The 21,180-nt window shown below is 41.2% G+C and overlaps 1 protein-coding gene and 3 non-coding genes across 4 annotated transcripts in view; 3 read left to right on the top strand and 1 right to left on the bottom strand.

Annotated features, from left to right (window-relative positions):
• The window catches only part of LOC139646061 (contactin-associated protein-like 4), a 65,274-nt gene that overhangs the window by 33,507 nt on the left and 10,587 nt on the right, over positions 1–21,180 (bottom strand). The window contains exons 3-11 of the mRNA XM_071521966.1: positions 20,138–20,344; positions 14,336–14,511; positions 13,965–14,111; positions 11,865–12,132; positions 9,975–10,124; positions 8,412–8,583; positions 2,674–2,780; positions 1,561–1,680; positions 518–718 (exon numbers count right to left, since the gene is read on the bottom strand). Of these exons, the coding sequence (XP_071378067.1) occupies positions 518–718; positions 1,561–1,680; positions 2,674–2,780; positions 8,412–8,583; positions 9,975–10,124; positions 11,865–12,132; positions 13,965–14,111; positions 14,336–14,511; positions 20,138–20,344 (1,548 nt within the window). The remainder of the gene's footprint in view (positions 1–517; positions 719–1,560; positions 1,681–2,673; positions 2,781–8,411; positions 8,584–9,974; positions 10,125–11,864; positions 12,133–13,964; positions 14,112–14,335; positions 14,512–20,137; positions 20,345–21,180) is intronic.
• trnal-caa (transfer RNA leucine (anticodon CAA)) lies at positions 7,557–7,639 on the top strand. Its single transcript has one exon. It is a non-coding gene; the product is annotated as a tRNA-Leu (tRNA).
• Positions 10,712–10,794, top strand: trnal-caa (transfer RNA leucine (anticodon CAA)). Its single transcript has one exon. It is a non-coding gene; the product is annotated as a tRNA-Leu (tRNA).
• trnal-caa (transfer RNA leucine (anticodon CAA)) lies at positions 11,275–11,357 on the top strand. The gene has a single exon. It is a non-coding gene; the product is annotated as a tRNA-Leu (tRNA).

Raw genomic sequence — 21,180 nt, 5'->3', positions numbered from 1 at the left:
TGTGAAGAAAATTACATATATTTTAAGGAAGAAATATGACAGCTTTCTGAAAATTTGGCAGCCTTGCATTAACAACACTGTAACGTTTGCCTTTGTCAACAATGGAAAGGTATGAAACAGATATGATTAAGTGATTTGGTCCAAATTATCTTAATTAAATGTCTGTACTGCACCTTGTATTTTTTCAGTGTTAAGTTTACTTAGAAGTTTGTACGTTCTATATTCTGAAAAATGAAATATAGATTGTGGCTTGTGACTGGAGGGTTGCAGGTTTGAATCCCAGGTTGGGAAAATCTGGGCCAAGAGAGTGAGTACTGTCCACTCCCTCAACAACTACCTTCAATTTGTCCTTTAGCAAGACACTTTATCACCAACTGCTCCAGTGCAGCTGCTCAGTGACCAACAGTAGAAGACTGGATGAATGAAATCACAGTGTTGCTGGAAAAGAGGATATATGAGGATATATGCAGCAAAAATTCCCTGCATAAATAAAGGCTAAAATAACAACAGGCCTCACCTGGTGTGTTGAGGAGGCGGGACTTCCTGCAGTGGTAGGACAGTTCCTGTTCGCAGTAATCTGATTGGCCGATGACGGCCAATAGCTGCTCGTCTTCAGATGAGTAGTCAAAGTGGGCTGAATGCTGGTTTCCGCCCGGCGACGGTCGAACTCTGGTCAGATCTGTGTTGTTGTGCTGGATCACCATCCAGGTCTGCTCCTCTGGTGGAGAGAGAGAGAGAGAGAGAGAGAGAGAGAGAGAGAGAGAGGGGGAGAGAGAAAGAGAGGAAATAAGGGTCATTAAGCCTGTAATAGCTGTTTCAAAACTCTGAAATATTTTGTTCTCATGTCATTGTATTTGGAATTCATGCATATGCCTTTTCTATTGGGGTTGTATATTTAATCATTTGATTATATTTTTTATGTTCATTTCACTTTACTTTTACTGTCATTACCAGATTTTAATGTTATCATTCTCTTTCTTCTTCCTTCATCTACTATTTTCCCCTCTAATGTATTTACATGTCATGCCAATAAAGCAAGTTGAAACTGAAACTGAAACTGAGAGAGAAGGAGGGAGCAAGATAGACAAGAGAGAAGAGAGGGGAGGAAGAGATTATCATCACCATTCGTATTTATACAATTATGCAAATGTTGTAAAGCAGTGACACATAGCCAAAAAGAAAAGGAAAAGAGAGAAGAGTGAAATAGACTAGAGCAAAGGAGGAGAGAGAAACAGAAGGAAGAGAGTATCATCATTATTCACGTTTATACAATTATATAAATGATTTGAAACGCTGAAACACAAACAGACAGGAAGAGAGAGAGAGAGAGAGAGAGAGAGAGAGAGAAAGAGAGTGGAGGGGGAAGAGAGGAAACAATCATTCACAATTATGTAAATGTTAATGATGCAAAGTGCTGAGTGATGATGGGAGGATGAGAAAGAAGAAGGAGTGAAGGAGGAATAAATGGTTGTTACCGGGAACTCCTCCTGTCCTCCAGTGTGTGTGTGTGTGTGTGTGTGTGTGTGTGTGTGTGTGTGTGTGTGTGTGTGTGTGTGTTACCGGTCATGTTGCAGTAGACTAGCTGTGGTTTGATTGGTCCGCTGCCGTCCACGTCGATATAATAATGTCCTGATGTGTTTCCTTGGTGTTTGTACGCCTCACAGGACTGCTGGTACACAGCTGGGACGAAACAATGAGATCAATACAATTATCAATAATAATAACAACATCAACACATCAGCTGACAGACATTATTCAAGGTTTTACTGCTTCATACATTTGTATCTGCATTATATCTCCGTCTCATATCCTCCAGGGTTTTATTACTACAGCAACATCCATAAAGTAAAGATTGATCCAACTGTTTCCTATAGGAATACTGTATTCCTGTAATGTATTATACATTATAGACAGACTCAATAAATAAAAAACACAGTATATACCTTTACTGCTCCCCCCTCGCCCTTTCTACCTCCAGTCTCTCGCTCTATCACACACACACACGCACACACACACCACTGCCTCCTCCTCTGCAGTCAAAGCATCAAGCGCTTAAAGTCAAATCCATATCCAAAAGGCAAAACAAACATTCCCACACTCTATTCAGCTGTTTATTTTTCTTATTCTCCACAGCGTTCCTCAACACATTCCCTCAACGTGGACACAGAAGATTTTTCACAGAAACATCAGCAATAAAAACAAATCCAGAGGTGAACGATGTGGGAATCTCTCCTGTTTTTCTCTCATGGGTTTGAATAGAAGGAACAGGCAGTGAACCAGTTAAGATCTGAGCTTGAATGAATCCTGCTTGGATCCATCCAATACTTGGCAGTTTGGTCACAGCTACAGCTTAATCTCTATGATATGACTTACCCAGAAACAGTTTTTAAATACTGTAATGTTCTCCACAAGCAAAAAAGACATTACATGAAGCTCACAAAGGAGTCGGCTTATTAGAGAACAGTAAACAGGCTGTAAACAGTAAACAGTAAACAGGTATGGCTGCAGCCTGAACAAGAAACAACACCACACTCAATCTGCAGCACAGAGAGGCTACACTCTACTACTACGCTACTCCTCTCTCTCTCTCTCTCCCTCCCTCTCTCTCTGTCTATGCCTCTTGCCCCTCTCTTAAGTGGTCATGTGACGCTGTTTGACTGACAGGTGACTTACAGCTGTGGCAGGTCGCTCCGCTGTAGCCGCTGTCAGAGCAGTTACAGTGGAAGACGGTCCAGGACTGACTGCAGCTGCCGCCATGTTCACAGTGACTGGGAGAACACCTGAGAGAGAGGGAGAGAGAGAGAGAGAGCGAGAGAGAGAGAGAAACATGCAGATAGAGAGACAGAGAGAGAGGGAGAGAGAGAGAGTAAGAGAATGCACTTAGTCTTTCAAAAGTTAATCAAAGTTTCTCAAGGATGTTATTTCAATCTCAATCAACAGTCCTTCAGCACCGAATATTCTGATGGACAGGAGTGAAAGAGACTGGAATAAAAATAAGACTTGAAGCGAAAAAAAAATTGATTTAATTTAACTGTCAAGAGGAGCACAAATTGAGTGAATTTAAAAGTGTATTCTGAGAGGGCTGATTTGAAAAATCTATTTGTTTGGTGCAGCAGCTTGAACATTTGGAAACAATTCTTCTTCTTCTTCTGGATCTGCTGCTAAATAACTCTCAGAGAGGACAAAGGCAGTCGGCTCCAAAAAGTCCTTTCATCTGTTATTTTAGTTTATTCTCTGCTACTCTTACAGTGAGTGAGCAGCTTCAGTGTTTTGAACCAAAGGACACTGTGGCAGGACAGACAGCTGCTGATGGACACACTGGCTGCCACAGGATCAAACCTGTGACCTTTGGGTAACAGGACAGTCTTTCTAACCACCAGGCTCCTTCTGTTGACACTGAGGACTGAAAGAAAAACCGAAAAAAAAAAAAAAAAAAAAGCTCTGAAACTCCCACTCACCCATCAAAAAGAGAGAAAACTACTTCAAAATGACCGTCTTTTTATGTTTAATTTTCCATTTCATGAAGGAAAAGCGTTTTCTCAAGGATGTTGTTTATTTCACGGCCATCGGCACACCTTAATATTCTGCTAAACAGGAGCGTAGGAGGGTCAGGAGTAAAACAAGCACTGAAAACAAAAAGTCTTTTATTCTTAATGTCAGGAGGAGGAGCTCATAACATGTTGTGGGAGGTTGTTGATTTGAAAAACATCTCTGAAACAACTCAACAAACAAGCAATGTTGACTGATTCAGCTGAACCACCTCTCACCTTTACCCAGGAAGATAAAAAAGAATCACTACTTCACGGCTTTCTTTCTTTGCATATTTCTTTTTATCATTTCATGCCCTAAAAAGAGCAGGTTTTCCCCTGACAGATGGAGAACATCCTCTCTCTTCTCATCAGCACCAGATCTTCTCTGATGTTGAACCATGCTGCTGCTCTAAAGTGCTGTCAGACTGTTTGAAGAAGCTGCTCACATGAATCCAGGGGTGGAAGCAGTAGAAGTACTGTCACTTTGCTGAAATTCTACTTGAGTAGAAGTGAAAGGTAGCTCAGTTTAAACATAGAGTAAAAGGTACTGGGTAGAAGTTACTTGACACACACACACACACACACACACACATAATGAATAAATAATGTCCTTACTCCCTTCACTCCTTAATTCTAGCTAGCTGACAGACTGATGCAACAAGGGTATGATAGGTGTGTGTGTGTGTGTGTGTGTGTGTGTGTGTGTGTCCTCTCCTGTGCTCTGAGCCAAATCCCTGTGAGGGACAAACATTTTGTATCCCAGTGGTAGAGCCGCTGGCTGACAGACGCAACATGGAGATATGACAGGTAGATGTATGTGTGTGTGTGTGTGTGTGTGTGTTGGTTTGACATACTGGGAGAGTCTGCACGTGTATGTTTCTGTCTGTGTATATATTTAGAAATGCATGTTTTCGTAGGTGTGTGTATACTTGTGTGTGCAGGAGTACATACTGAAGAGGAAAGAGATGACTATACAGAATCTGCCCCTCCGTCAGATAAAACCCCTGACTCAGCAGCCTGGCTGCCTGCTACAGTGACATTTTTACCTCCATTTATCTCTATATTGCTTTAATCTAAATGTAAGCTGGGGACTCATAGATACAGAACTTATCATTCACTTTAAATTCACATTATCGCCCTAACCTGCCACTGCTTTTGGTGTTAAGTGTGTGTGGTAGAGGTTCAGGGAGAGTATTCCTCAAGTTCAGGGTTATAAAGTTGATGTAATGAACCCAGTGTGTCAGCGATGACGTTTGTCCTTCATCAGAAATATTAACAAATATGATTCTTGGTTTTAAAGTGGTAATCCGCAAGAATTTTTTGGGGTTTTGTTTCCATCTTTGTTGCTAAGCGCTCATTGCTGTGGTGTTTCTGCACTGCACTTCCCAGAGATCACCTGACAATCAAACCATGTGGGTGGGACTGTGACATCATTTATTTTTATGAAAATGTCACAAATTATTACTTTAATGTTGGTAACAGCAATGAAACACCCATGCAAACACACTCACACACCCTGACACCTAGATTTACATTGACACTTTTGGCATTTAGCTGATACTACATTCATGGCTAATTTGCTTTGGCTAATAATGCTGTTTGGTATTGGTAACAACAATGAAACACACACACATCTGCAGAAGAAATAACCTTCTCTGCAGTAAGACCAGCATAGGGAAGCATCTAACTTTATGTCCAATGGACCCACAGTTTCTTCAACAGAGTTACAGCGAGGGAACATACAGGAGGATTTCTGATTTTTACTGGGAAACGGCAGCAGGATTTTGTTGTTCTGTTCCAGTGAGCAGTCAGATCTGTGGAGGAACTTTATTCTGCTGAATAATAATCTGATCAATGTAGAAACAGGAAGAGATTTAATTAAAACCACTGGAGCAGATTCTCCCTCCGTGGCGAGGATGCGTGATTGGTTGAATGGGTTAGGGTGTATGTGTGTGTGTGTGTGTGTTTGTGTGTGTGTGTCTGTTGGTTAAGGCTTAGAAGAGAGTTTATAATTGTTATAATTGTCCCATTAATTGTGCTGCTATTTTAGTGTGTTCTATTTGCTAGTGCTATTTTAGTGTCTTTCTCTGTCAGAGATTGCTGCAGTAGAGATTACATTAACATAATGCCATTTGATTGACAATTTTATCCAAAGCACCACTCAGTACCATTTGTGCATATAGATTTTCACATGCATGTCTCTAGAGGGATTCTGTGGCAGTGTTGACACTATGCTCTACCCATTGATCCACAGAGAGTGTAACCCCGAAACCACACCAAAAGCATAGCACGCGTGATGCGAGGAACAGTGTCCCAGAAGCAGCGCTGCACAATACGCTTCAGCCCAATTTTTTGGGTCAGGTCATGCTGATGAAGAGTAGCCTAGGCGCAGATGTCAATAAAATACAAATAAATAGAAACTGATGACAAAGAAAACTGTTATGCCTTTTTTTATTTTTTGTTTATCACTATGATAATTTGAGTGCATACTAGTGGCACAGGTGAAATAATCTAACGTGACATATCAAGGAAGAATGTAAAAAAAGATGAGGAAGCAACAGTAAGCATCTACTTACTCATTACTGCGATTCTGTTTGATTCTGATCTAATGATGGCGAAACTCCAACGGAACAAAAACGTTCCGCTTACATGATGTTTGCAGTGTGGTTTTGTGGTAAGGTAATAGAGCAACAGATAGGGGTAATAGTGGTAATCAATAAAGATGGTGACAATAATGATTTAATGAAAGAGCTGATCGAAGCAGGCTTGATCAAACGTGGACAACAGCAGAAGCAGAGAAACACTGGTCAGAATAAAACATGCTCCAGTGAGAACAGACCAAAGACCAAGAAGAAAAATTGACTTGGCAGCTATCAGTAAGAACAAAACAAACAGGATTGTCACAGTGGTTATTTCACACCTCTGGTCTCCACTGAACAATAATTCTATATTTCATAAGGGAAATGCTGTGATTGTTTGTGTGTATTTGTGTGTGTCTCCTGGGTGGTGCAATCTCTCTCCAACACCCGCTTCACCTCACAAATAAATTACTCTGCCAAAAAAGAAAAGCAAAGAAAAATCACATTTCACCACAACAAAAAGTTGGATGACAAAACAATCATGGAAAAAAACATCTGCAAGTTCCACCAACACACTCTTGATTGACAGAACAGTGCTGCTATTGCTCTGTCTGTCAAACAACCCATTTTACCACTGCTAGAAAACTGCATATTGCATTTCCCCTTTATAAGCCACAAGAGAGGAGCTTTTTCACCTGAGTTTTCTTCCCAAATGAAATACTCATGGTTTTATGTAACTTACATCCTTGTTTGACAGAATGATAACACTTTTACAGACTAGAACTTATAGGAATATAAAATGTTGAACTTCAGTCAATACATTTTCCCCAAATGGCTAAACAGTGTTTTGGAATTCAAATCCACTTGGAGAGGCCATAAATCAAGTGTCAGATTGAAGTCAAATAATGTGTTATACAACCTCTTGGCTTCCTCCAGTAATTAAGATCTAAATGTTCAAACCCTGCTCCTTGTGCAGCAATAACATGCTCACTGACTTTCATTAAATGAATGGTTGGGTGAATTAGAGACCTTTACAGTGATGTATTTTTTAGCCATTCAAGAAATGCATTACAATAACCAAGCTGGCTGATGGCTGATGGCTGAGTGGTTAAGGCTTTGCACTCAAGATGCAATAGACACATGTTCGCATGGGTTCAAGTCCCACTCCTGGTATAGATCTTTTTTTGGCCAACCAATGCAGCTCAAAAATAGCAAAGAAATAAATGTTCCTCAAACATGTTCTAAATGTGTCTTCAGAATCGACAATAACTGCACCAGAAAGGATTAGTGTTTGTCTCCAATGCACATGTTTCCTGATGGTTTCAAACCCCACTACTTGTACAAGAATGAGGAGTGAATTTCTATTCTCTTCACTAGCTTCAAAGATTTTGAGTGCTTTATCTTTACACAGTTGGTTTTTGTTCTCTCAAACTAAAGACAACAAGTGACCAGGATGGCCATGTGGTTAAGGCGTTGCACTCAAGATGCAATGGACATAAGTCCTCATGGGTTCAAGTCCCACTCCTGGTATAGATCTTTGTTTGGCCAACCTCTGGAGAGTAGAGTAGAGAAGTCAGTCACAAGCTTCAGGTATATATTTTCCTACACACGGATGTTTTTTGACCTTTCAAACTGAGGCTTTTATGTGATGAGATGTTGGACTCCAAGTGAAAATGGATATGTGTCATTTGAATAAGTATTTCTAAAGTCGTGGGTTCCATCAGAGACAAATTGCCTTGTGTGGCCAGATCTCTTTTCACATTTATTTTCACCTCTGTACCAGGATAACAACTTTTTTCTTTTTTTTTAACAGCTTCACCTTTGACCTTTCACACTGAACCTTTCATGTAAATAAGAGAGCTGACTGGTTAAGGGGTTTTGATGTTCAGATGCCTCTTACAGCGATCATATTTCTTTACCCTTGATTGGTTTCTTGGACAGATAACGCAGCAGAGAGCTTTATCTTCACAGTGTTGGTTTTTGGCCTCGAAACTACAGGAAGTAAGTGACCAGGGTGGCCAAGTGGTTAAGGCATTGCGGACAAGATGCAAGGGACACATGGTTACATGGGTTCACATCCCACTCCTGGTAGGACAGCTTTGATGACAGGGAGTAAATTGAGAAAGTATATACTTAAAGTTAAGTGGTGTCTACAACAGAGAGAACACCATGGTAAGTGTATCTCAACTGTGTTATGAACAACAATAGCACGTTTTCCTGTGTTGATACATCTCAACAAACGGCAATGGAGGCCTAAAAAAGGTTAATGGTCGGTTCAATATCCAGTTTTTTGGGGACTGACCTGTCAATGATGCCACACATGTCGATCTGCAGCTGGCTGTAGTTTCCCAGCAGTCTTTGCTGCACCATGATCAGGTCCACCGGTTGGTTGTCCAGAGTCAGAAGACGCATGCAGCCCTGGAAGACGTTAAAGGGGTTTCTGCATTCCTGACTGTCGTCATCAAGAGGACAACCTGGAGAGGAGAGGGAGGACAGCAGTCAGCCAATCAAACAACAGATAATGAGGTAAACCAACAGGTGCTGCATATCTGTATCCATACAAATGTTTTATGGATGAAATTATTTTAAAGATGGAGTGAGAAATGAGAATTTGAACACAATTATTTTTGTCTAAGCAATATCTGATATATGACTTGACTCCAGATCATTCCCTAGTCAGAGCTAGTAACACACAGCAAGCACTATTCAATGCACTGACACACTATCAAGTACTATAATTTATTCCATTTACACCTAAATATACTATACAGTGGGTTATACCGCACAGTGATTTACCATAGGGATTAAAACTCACTATGATTTATTATAGAGGTTACAACCTAATGTGATTTACTGTAGGGATTAAAACGCACTGTAATTTACTGTATGCATCAAAACTTATTATCTACAGGGGTTAAAGAACAGCTGTGGCAAATTTGTTCCATTATTCATGTAGAGAGCAGAGCTGTGATTTGTCATGTGTTGTTTATTCCTAAGTGGTTAGAATAATGCTATAGGAGGGCAGGCGCTGATTGCAGGAGTAGCTTTTTCTCCCATTCTAATCAATACAATGTGTGGGGATAGATGTGTGTGTGTGTGTGTGTGCAGGCAATATGAGCATGTGTGTGTTTGTGAGCGAGTGTGTATGTGCTGCAGGTTACAAAGCCTAAAGCAGTTAAAGAACATGCCTGGACTGCAGTATTGCTGAGCAGAGAGGAGACAGGAGAGAGATTAAAAAAAAAAAAAGAGGCAAAAGAGAGCCAGTGGAGAATGAAGCACAGAGAGGAGAGGAGAGGAGAGGAGAGGAGAGAAAGAATGAAGAGAGAAGAAGAGAGAAGAGAGGAAAGGAAGCAGGAGGGCAAAGAGGAGATAAAAGAAGGGAGAGAGAAGAGAGGCGAACAGCTTGAGAAAAAAAAAGGAAAGAGAGGAGAAAGAGAGAGGAGGCGGCAGAAGTGGAAAGAATGAGAGTAGCATGATTATTAAATTATAGCCATGAGTTGGGTCTGAATTTTGTTCAGTGAATACACAGTTGTAGAGGTAAGAACTGGCCACACCAAGTGTACTGTGCACTGTGGAATATAAGATGTGGCAAATATTAATATATTGATATTTAATATAATATATTAATATTAATATATCAATAATATATTAATACATATATTAATATGTTTCAGGGCAAATTCAACAAACTCCTGTACATTTAAACCATAGTGAAACATTTCCAGCATGCTAGAACCATTTTAAGTTTGGTATATTGTCTAGTGTTCAGCAGCCTCTACATTGTTTTCTGACACGACAGAATTGAATTGCCAACAAAGATACCATTGACCTTTAACAGTAAACAACATCCATGTCCCACTCTTACCACCAAAGAAGAGGCGACTTCCTGTGGTGGCAGGAAATGAGGGGCTGGCGTGAGCGGTGCCTCCTTCCTCTTTGTCCACTGCGATGGTGAGACGACCTCGTCTGGAGTTCAGCTCTACCGAATGCCACTGACCATCATTCAGACCAGAACCTGAGAAAACACACCCATACAGTGTGTTTACATGCATATTAATATCCTGTTTATATTCCAGATATTCAAATATTCTGTGTGTTCCATGTCTACAATAACCAGGACAAGCCCATATCCCGAATAAGAAAAGCCTGAATATGCTAGCTGGGATATGCTGACATTAAATAACATATATATATATATATATATATATATATATATAAAGGATATAAGGTATATCCCGGCATGTAAACACCATATCCTGTTTATTGTTGGATTTGGTGAACAGTGCAAGCGCTGTTTCCATGTCACGTGTGATTCCATAGAGTCACGAGCATCAAAATAACATGCTACTAATGGACACAGCAGGAAAACTATGCAATCTTAGATTATCTCCATGTTTACAGGTGTACTGATTATTCTATGTAAATTCTATATCCTGACTAAGACCTGGATAAGGGTCATATTTGAAAAATTGATGTACATATACATGTAAACAAACTCATGACACATTCATCTGATTCCCTAGATTTCAACAAGTACACGTTTTCATCTTCTCACAATGAGTAACCCTACGAGTCCAATCTTTAAGGACTGAGTTTCATCCAACCAGGATGGCCGAGTGGTTAAGGCGTTGCACTCAAGATGCAATGGACGTATGTCCTCGTGGGTTCAAGTCCCACTCCTGGTATTTATCTTTTCTTTCTTACAAATGTGCCGGAAGAACAGATTTTAGTCCCTGTGTTTAGCTTTACTTCCTGGATCCTCTGTGTGACTGACCTGCACTGAGCTCCAGTTGTGTCCTTCAAGCTTTGTTGCTTAGGGGTTACGCCTAGGACTTAGTGGTTAGTGAATTTTAAAGAAACTGTGTTAGTCCTAGAGAAAAACTTTAATCAATGAAGATCTCCATTGAAAGAAAAAGCTTACATCCATCCTTCTTTCTTACGTCTAACCTTCATCCACATCTGTGAAAGTGACCCATAAATGAAAACGGCCTATCTATACGGCGGATCTATAATTTAATGACACATCCTTGTATGCCTGCATTTACTGAAATGCTTTTTTCAGCTCTTGATAAAGTAATTAGGCAGTAGCTTCAAAGACAAACAACAGCTGAGCTCTTTATCTTCACAGACTTGGGTTTTGACCTTTTAAGAAGAGCTTTCATTGAACCAGGATGGCCGAGTGGTTAAGGTGTTGCACTCAAGATGCAATGGAAGCATGTCCTCGTGGGTTCAAGTCCCACTCCTGGTACTTACTTTCTTTCTTTCTCTGCCTAACGAATGTGCCAAGTCTAATCTTTGTCGATCTGTATGAGGTTAGGACTAGGACTTAGCGGCTAGTATTTATGATTTAGGGGTTTTAGGTTAGGGGTTAGACTGACCTGCACTGAGCTCCAATAGGGCCCTGCCAGTCTTGCAGATCTGTATGGGTTTAGGGGTTAAGGTTAGGGGGTAGAGGTGAAGTGTTAGGGGTTAGGCACACTGCAAAAAATGACAAGCTGTCCAGTGATTTTAACTTGTTTCCAGACACATCAAGCTTATTGTGATATTTTTAGTCAAATTATCTCACTGCACTGACAGATTTCACAAAAAAAAAAAAAATCTAAAATAAGCTTGGTAAGTCTGGATACAAAATTAACAGGTTTGTCAGTTTTTGCAGTGCAGGTGAGGGGAAAAGGTTAACAGTTAGGAGTTAGGGGTAAGAGGTGAAGGGTTAGGAATTAATTGTTAGAGTTTTTGGGTCTGGGGTTAGACTGACCTGCACTGAGCTCCAGCAGCGCCCTGCCAGCCTTGTGGATCTGTAGGCGGAGCTTGGCCTCACTCAGGTACAGCCAGACCACGCCCCCTTGCTGGGGGAGGTCAAAGGTGAGCAGCAGCCCCGCCTTGTTCCACGTCCGGAACTGAAGCCCCACAGACACGCCCCCTGACGACGATGCTGTCGCCCCCGGCAACTGGAGGAAGCTCTGGGGGCCGGTGAACGTCACGGCAACGGAAACTGGCTCAGCACATGAAAAGGTCACATTGCCCTAAGAGAGAGAGCGAGAGAGAGAAATATAGAGTGGAGAGGGAAGAGGTGGGACAGAAATTGATTACAAGAGAGATGAAACAACATAAAACATGAATATTAATCAGTTGCAGAGGGTGTGTGGGTGTGACCCGATGTCACAGAGATCTCATCAGCAAGTCTCCTTAAAGAGGACACTGGTATTACCATAATGATAACAGCCAGGCTTAGAATAAGCACCAGGAAAGCAAACTGAAAATACCAAGGTCACCCAGCAGCCTGGAGGTGAGAGAGAGAGAGATAGAGAGAAAGTGGGGGATATGCCCAATACTATCTAGACATCTCTGTTACAGTCCATTGTTTTGAGCAGTGGTAATGACACCAGGTCCATGGCTGAGGCTGCAGCAGCAATACATTACAGTCCAGGTTCTCAGTAGGGAATATCAGCTATCTGCTATCTTCGTAATGGTCAGGGAACACAGATCACATCTAAAAGCCCTGTGTAGAGCAAATTAAAATGATATACGGTAATAATTAGTGGAGTGGGCAGATACCTTTGGAAAACAAAGTAAGAAGTGACCTTAAATATGCTCAGAAGCCTTAAAGACACACAGCCACGAACTGAAACACATCAATTCACTCCCCGCTCCCACACACTTATTTTCTTTGCAATCTTGGCCAACTTCCATAGCCACATAAAGTAACATTTAGCCTCTGTATCAAATCAGATTGTAACTTTGTGGATAGCACCTTAAGAGCTACAGTGCTATAATAAAGCAGCCTCTAACAATCTTTAAGCCAATCTCTAAGCAGCTTTGCCAAGAATTCTTGTTTCTGCTCCCTGTTCCTGTACTGGATTCTTAGCTCCTATGTCCTCATGGTGTTTGTGAGATGCCTTGTAATAAACAAGTCACAAAAAACACCAAACAGAATATTTTATCAATCTCTGGAAGCCTTTGGAGGGCCAAAAAGAATTTCGTGGAGGGCCAAATTCATCCTGCAGGTCTTATTTTAGGTGGCCCTGCTCCAGCTACTGATGATGTATTCTCTCTTAGATCTGAAGGCACAGAGCCTCGAGCTCAACTTGAAAAAGACAAAGCTGTCGTTCTCTCCCTGACGGTAGTCTCACCACAGATATAACTCACTACATAAACTACAGAGAGATCTACAGACATTATATGCTGTAATTTTAGGGTTAGGGGAATATTTTCATGGCACTATGGCTCTGACCCTTATAGTCGTTACTATTTGGTAGGTTGTAGTGATGGTAATCTAGAAACTGAAGTTTAATCTTCTGTTGCACTCAGTGTAATTAAGTCACTCTGGATAAGCTAAACACCTAAAATGTAAAATGTAAATGAGACAATATGAAACCTCATTGATTCCAACACCAATAGTGCAAGACAGCATGCTAAATAACTTACCATTAGATTAACTGTGTTAAATTCAGTCTATCAGGTCAATATAGAGATTTTGCAACCTAACTTACCAACAACAGTAACCTGGGGGTCGTTTTGTTCAGTAAGTCCCTCGCGTTAGCATAGTTTTCTAGCTAGCTACCAATAAGCTAACTTACCGTTAAAGTAACCTGTCCTATAGTTTGAAGACTGTAAACACAACAGTAACTTGGTGGTCATTATGTTTAGCTAAGTTAAGTCAAGTTAGTAAGTAAATTAACATAACATTAACTTTGTGGTTGTTCAGGAAATAAATAGTTACCAGTAACCATTCCAGTAACTTGGTGGTTACTCTGTTTAGCTAGGTCAATAGTTACCGGTAAATTAGCTTACCATTACAGTAACTTTGTGGTCTTTCTCTTTAGCTAGGTCAATAGTTAGCAGTATATTAACTTACCATCACAGTAACTTGGTGGTCGCTCTGTTTAGCCAGGTCTATCAGGTTGAGGCCGTTGTAAAACAGGTTTTCCAGGCAGCCATGGAAGTTCGTCTTGGAGATGACTGGTTTCTGAGAGCCGAGGGCTTGGACTGCCCCGACACTCAGCTGGATGGGGAAATAACACAGGAGGGTCACAGGTAGGCTACATGAAATGATAGAAATACAATATAAACTGCAATGTTTCAGTAATGTAAAGTAACTAATTTTGAATTTCCCATGGTTGTACGTTACTTAGAGTCCAAGAAAAGCATAATGTGTATGTTTGTCTGTATATGTGTATGTATATGTGGGTGTGTGTGTTTGTATCAGTGTAGTGTGTTTCACCCCACCTGCTCGATGTGCCAGTGGCTGAACTCGGCTGGGATTTGAACCTGCTGTGTGTTTTTGTCCACAGTGAGGTTGAGGTGAGCGCTGAGCTGCTCCACTGCTACCTGGTGCCAGTGCTGGTCGTCCAGCAGGCTGCCGAGGGAGACAAGACGCTGGACTTCAGAGGACGAACTCCTGCCTGGAACAGAGGAGGAGGGAGGAGGAGGAAGAGGAGGAGGAGGGAGGGTGGCACGCAAAAGGAGGAGGAGGAGGAAGAAGATGAAGAGAGGAAGAGGGTGATAAGAAGTAGGAGGATGGCAAAGAGGGAGAAGAGAAGGTAGAGGAGGGGGGATACAAGGAGGAAGAAAGGGAAAGAGAGGGAGCAGGTATAGGAGGGAGAGGAGGAGAGGATGATGAAAATGTCATAGAAGAAAGGGAGGAGTAAGAGGAGGAGAGAGAGGGGTTTAGGAGGAGGGACGATGATGAAGGAAGAGGTGAGGGCAGTCGAGGAATAGAAAGAGGAGAAGGAAGAGGAAGAGGAGGATAGGATGAAAAGGGATTGTAAGGGAAGGAGAAGAAAGAGGAGAACAATCAGTCAGAATACTTCTGGGATGGACAAGACCATGTTGCACAGAGGAGTGAAAAAGTGGATATAGTGCTTAGTGATTAGTCTGTTTTTCTCCTAGTTATCTGGCCTGGGACTTTGGTTTATCCTAGTTATCTGGCCAGTTAGTCTGTTTTCTCCTGGTTATCCAACCTGTTAGTGTGTTTATCTGACCTAATGCCAACAGTACACCATTCTATTGTAAGCCTCTTCATTGTGGCTGAATATTTTAATCTTCTCAGTATCCCACCGAGAGCAGCACACAGAGGTCACCCTCTCTCATCTCATTAGGGACTACTGAATATCTGCATACTGGCACAGAGAACTGCAGCCAAATAATTATGTGAAGATTCCTAATCCTAAAAACTGCAGAGAAAACATAGCGGGACATCATTAATGATAGATGAACACCAGCAGGTCCAAATTAGCAGATCCATTTCTGCATCCCCAAAAGTACTGGGAGAGAGACTTTCTGCTGAGAGAAGGAACTATAGAAGGAGCTGAACACAGCCAGTCATTAAAAATGTATTAGATATTCTTCAGAGAGAGACAATTCCAAATTCAGAGAGACAAGAGACGGAGAGAGAAAAACAAGAGACAGAGAGGGAGATTATGAACAATATGATAAATATCTGTTTGGTATTTCAACCCATTTGGTGAGATGAAACATTTGATCACAGCTTGGATGAGAGAAACAACTTCATCTAGAGAGAGAAAGCAGGAGTGTGGAGCTTATGACAGAGGGAATGTGTGTCCTGTAAACACATTTATTGTGATGACTTATTTGATTACAGTCTGGATGAGTGGATAGAAACAGGGGCAATCAATATGAGAGGTTGGATGGTGAGACTTAAAAACAAATAAGACCACTTTATTGGGATGGATTAATGGAACAATATTATTTAGAGAGAGAGAGAGCACGCAAGAGAGAGAGAGAGAGAGAGAGAGAGAAAGAGAGAGAAAGAGAGAGGATGGATGATTTGATTACTGCTTGAATGACTGGAAAGCAATCTGGAATCAATATGAGAGGTCTGAGGGCAAACAAATAGAAAATCACTCTACTGATACTCAAAGAACTCTCCCTCTCATCCTTGCTCAGTAAAACCCCTGGATAAATAAAGACAAAAAAAATAGCTTAAATTGCTAAAAACTACAGCATTTTTTATTCAAGTTGAGGGTGTCAGATCGGATGTGCTTGTTTTAACATTGCAGAGTCGGTGCTGAATATTAGTTTCCAGTATTTATTTATGTATCTAGCTTTTCAGTATCATCTTATCATATCCTGTCTGCTATTCCATTATGTCTGCTCACTGTGACTCTGAATCTGATTACTGAGGAAGACAATGGTAGCTCTTATCATGAAACAGACTGGTGTAATTGTTTTAAGCTTTGTCAACACAATCAGCCCTGAGCATAATGTACAAAGTGAACAATTTCATAATGTCACATAATGCCGTCTGCCATCAAAAGCAAAGGTTTTAGCACACTGATAGTCCATTAAGAGTACTGTATCAGATCTTTTCTTTTCTCAAGTTTGTTTCTCCCATTGTAAGGAGGGTGGGGTGAGGGAACCTTTTACTTTTCACTATGAGTTAAACACTGTCTCTGTGTGTCTAGTATGAGTCTACAGTTACAGGTGTTTTGGAGGTTCTAGAATATTCTGTGTATTGTAGAATGCTCTGTGTGTTCTAGAATGTCGTGGGTCTTCTAGAATGTTTGAGATGTTGTAGCATGTTTGGGGTGTTCGAGGTGTTCTAGAATGTTGTCTGCAAGGTCTAAAATGCTTTCTGTACCTATTCTACAGTAGAAGGTTCCAGGCGTTACAGAACAGTTTGACCTGTTCTGGATTGTTCCAAAGGTTCCAGAAATTTCCAGGGGTTCCAGAATGTTGTGGATGTTCTACAATGTTTGAGGTGTTCTAGAATGTTCCATGGTTTCTCGAGTATTCTGGGTGATCTAGAATGTTCTGCGTGTTCACAGAATGTCTGCCTATCTGACACCACCTTAATTAAGTCAGCAACACTCCTTACCCAGAATGCATTGGAGCAGGACCCACCGACCCCCAGTGTATTTACTTCCAAAATCTACCCCAGTGACAGGAAAGAATTGGGCTGAATTATGAGCCAGTGGGTTACAATATACTAAACCGACATGTTGATGAATGTAAAGCAGAGAGGAGATGGGATGGTTCTGGATAGCAGGCATAAATCTTAATCAGCCAGCCTGTTTACTCCAGCTGTTTGGACAACAACAGGCAGACAGAGTGGAGCAAACTGTCTGCTGTTAGGAGTTGCTTTTTGCAGGGCTGAACTTCCTGAAAAAATCATCTAAGGTCATTTAGGTTTACATTACTAACATTAAAAACAAGGGGAAGAGAGAGAAGAAAAAAATTACAAACGAGACAAAGAAACCCCTGCAAGTCTTAAAAATAATCTCATCCCATGAAAGACAAATAGAGGAAAAATAAAAATATAAAAATGGCAAACAATGACACAAATGACATAAAATCTAAATGGACAAGAATAATACAAAAAACTAATTGTAATAAAATAAAAATAGAACTGATGCTGAAAATCATTTAAGGAAAGTGAGCGTGCAGTAGTGAGTGAGTGTGTATATGTATTACAGTCGATGTGTGTTGAAACTCAACTCAACTGGTCTTAGCTGTCTGAAAAGATCAGACAGCTAAGACCATCATATAGGTAAGATCAGCTAACTAAGACCATTGGCTTTGCAGACTTAAGCCCACCATAAGACTTGAACCCACTGCAACATGATGGTTACAGTGTTTTGCCTCATAGCCTGGAAACTGAACTCCATGATATTCAAATTCCCGTTACACTCACAGAGTACATGTCAAAACTGAACTGTACATGAGTTTAGACAACAAATCAATATACCATCATTATTTTAACAATGGATGGTTTTTTTCCCATGAACTGGGACAGTTCTGCTATTTGTGTCCATGGCTGTTACAGAGTTGCCTCATAAAGCAAACTCCATCTGCTTGGGGTCAGGCCCGGGTGTGTTAGTACAGCAGAACGGACCATGCTGGGGCTCAGGATCGATGCTCAAAGCTATTGAACTAAATTACACAATCTGTAGCCTGCAAAACCCAAGGAGAGAGAGATATACAGAGAAGGCGAGAGAGAAAGGAAAATGGAGACACAGAGAAAGAAATAATGAGCGATAGAAAGCTGAAGGGCATCCAAGTGAAAAAGGCAAATGACCGTCCAAAAGTAGGCAAAGAATTCAAATGACATATCCAAAAGTTTAAGATAAATAATGAGGATGTGAAAGAGAAGGGGTGGGAGGGGAGGGCAGGGAGATAGAGAGAGAGAGGAGATAGAAAGATGAAGAGCGCGCAGCTGAAAAATGCAAATGGCCTCTTCTGATATGGAAACAATGCCGGAGGAAGAGATGTGGGGAGACAAACCGTGACAAATAGTAATAACAATAGAAAAGGAGGAAAATAGAACAGGAGAATCAGGCGAGGAAAGGCAGAGAAGTAGAGAGGGAAGAAAGGAGGTAGAGAAAGAAGCAGTAGTATGACTAAGTATGACTGCTTGTTGTTTTTTGTGTTGATCTGCAGCAGCATTAGCAGAGAGCCTCCCAATCTCTGTTCCATCATTACAATGGATGGTTTTAATTTCCTCTCTCTGAGCCAAAGTCTTTCTTTAAGGTGACACAGTCTCTCTTTAAGGTACCACAGTCTTTCTTTAAGGTGACAGCCTTTCTTTTAGGTGACAGTCTTTCTATAAGTTGACAGTTTCACAACTTTACACTCTGGGAGAGGAAATGGAAGAAAAAGAGAGGAAGGGGAAGCGGGAAAATGGAGATATACAGTACACTACACTATATACACTCCCTACACTACACAACACTAATAGCTGTTGAGAGGGTTGGATGAAGGAAGATAAGGATACGGGGATGGAGAGCTTTTGACAGAAGCAGCTGACAGTGAGGCAGATAGAGGAAAAGATGAAAAGACGAAGAAGTGATAAAGGAAGGAGTGTTCTGGGAGATGGGAAATGGAGCAGGAGAGGGAGAGGGGGCGATAGTTAGAGGGAGGGAAAGATGGAAGTAGGTAGAGAGAGGGATGAAAAGGAGGGAGGGATAGATGGATGGATGGAGGTAGAGCGAGAGGTAGAGTGCTTCAGCAGCCAGATGGGATGTCTGATCAGAGCTGAGCCATATGGAGATGATTCAGCCTGACAATGCCTCTGGCTTAACCCCCTTTACACACACACACACACACACACACACAGTTACGCTCCCCACAGAATGTAGGCCATGCATCAAGCTTTACAGAGTCCAGCCCTAGCACATGCTATAGTGAATGGGACCCATCCATCATATATAGGTGTAACTAGAGAGAGATGCAGCAGTGTAGTGTGAGCCAAGACTTAAACCAATTTAGTTGTGGTGTGTGTGCCGGCCATCTCACCCAACCAACCAAAACCAATCTAAAGTTATTTCAGAGGCTTTTATATTGTTGCAGACCTTAAATAGGGTTTACAAAGATGCTTTGTACCAATATACCCATAAAGTGCTGCACAAATCCAATAATAGGAAAAGTTGATAATGCTTTTTTGACAGGGAGATTTCAGCAGAACGTTTTCACCAGATGACAGGAAAAGTGTCAGCTGGCTGATACAGATGGAGATGATGTTCCCAGTCAGAGATGTGCTTCTGTGACACATTATCATTTTAGCAGGAGATGTCTGCATACTGAACATTATCCACAAATCCAAAATATATGTGACAGCAGAGCATTCACCACTCACTTTTACATCCCATACTTTACTTTTTTGGGTATTTGAATCATGCGTGGTCTCTAATCTTTTTTGTTTGTGACAATTAGGAGTAACAGCATGTATTGAGAGATAGTGCAAGTGTCTTTATGGTGATATCAGTGATAAGTTTATAATAAATATCTGAAGATGGTACCAGATCGTTTCAGGACATATCAGTCTGGTACCTGTCAGTACCTATTAGTAGATATCAGTATCTATCAGTAGATATCAGTATCTATTAGTAGATATCAGTATCTATTACTAGATATCTGTATATATCAGTATATATCAGCACTTATTAGTAGATATCTGTATTTAGATGTCAGTCTCTACTAGTAGATAGCAGTACCTATTAGTAGATATCAGTATCTATCAGTAGATATCAGTATCTATCAGTAGATATCAGTATCTATTATGTGTTGTACCTTGTCTGAGCAGCAGCAGCAGCTTCCCTCTCTCTAACTCCAGAGTGAGGCTGAGTCCTGCCTGTCCCTCTGCATGCAGCAGTATCCCAGAATTCCTCAGGGTTTTAAACTTCAGAGAGACGATCTGTCTGGTCGTCTGCCTTGGCCCGGGACTCAACCTGTAGAGCAGACCGCTGCTGCCGCCGTCGAAGCTCGCCACATCAGAGGCTGAAAAACACAACAGAGGGATGGTGGTCAAATAAGAATGATGCACTTTACTGTGGAGTCAGAAACACAGATCTAAACAACATGGGAAATAAAGATCAGAAAATACTTTTGGTGTTAAACAATACAGTTATAAAGTCAGCATGTTACAGTATGCTACTGAAGTCAAACAACACAATGAAATACTCAAATTCATGTTAACATGTTAGTTTCAATTGTCGACTTCTACCATGAGCGAAATTTTAATTTATTTTTTCTTTATTTATTCAGGGAGAGTTTCACTGAAAGCAATACTCTCTTTTTGAGGAACGCCCTGATCACATTCACACCTGGAAGCTGACCAGTACAACCACAGTCTGATCTGCTGGCCACTGAGCAGCTCCACTGGAGCGGTTGGGGTTAAGGGCCTTGCTCAAGGGCTCAGTGGTGGTAATGAGGGAGGGACAAGCACTGCTTTTCACTTTCCCCACCCAGATTTATCCTGCCGGTCTGGGGGACTGAACCGACGACCTTCCGGTCACAAGCTTGCTTCTCTACCCTTTAGGCCACCACTGCCCCAGTGAAAGTTTTGCTTATTTAGCCAGGACCAAAACCTAACCTTCACCCTAACCTTAACTGCAGTTGTTTTCCTTGCCTAAACTTAACTGTTAGCTAACTGTTTCACGTGACAAGCACATGAAAATGCTGTGTTCAATTTGTGCTATTTGTCATATAATCCTTTAATGTTAGAGGAAGTAATCTTGAGATTATTTGTGTCCACAACAAGTAATCTGCTTTTCAGAATTTGTGGCCATTTTGCCCAAAATGTTGTGAGACTGTGTTGTCTGTGTTGCTAAATA

Source organism: Centroberyx affinis, unplaced genomic scaffold (genome assembly GCF_046629955.1).
Source record: "Centroberyx affinis isolate AG114_WGS23_722 - 3 ecotype Tasmania unplaced genomic scaffold, CSIRO-AGI_Caff_v1 ptg000082l_1, whole genome shotgun sequence".
NCBI classification, from domain to species: Eukaryota; Metazoa; Chordata; class Actinopteri; order Beryciformes; family Berycidae; genus Centroberyx; species Centroberyx affinis.
The sequence above is the reverse complement of the archived record's forward strand: the minus strand, read 5'-3'. Positions and strand labels throughout refer to the sequence as shown.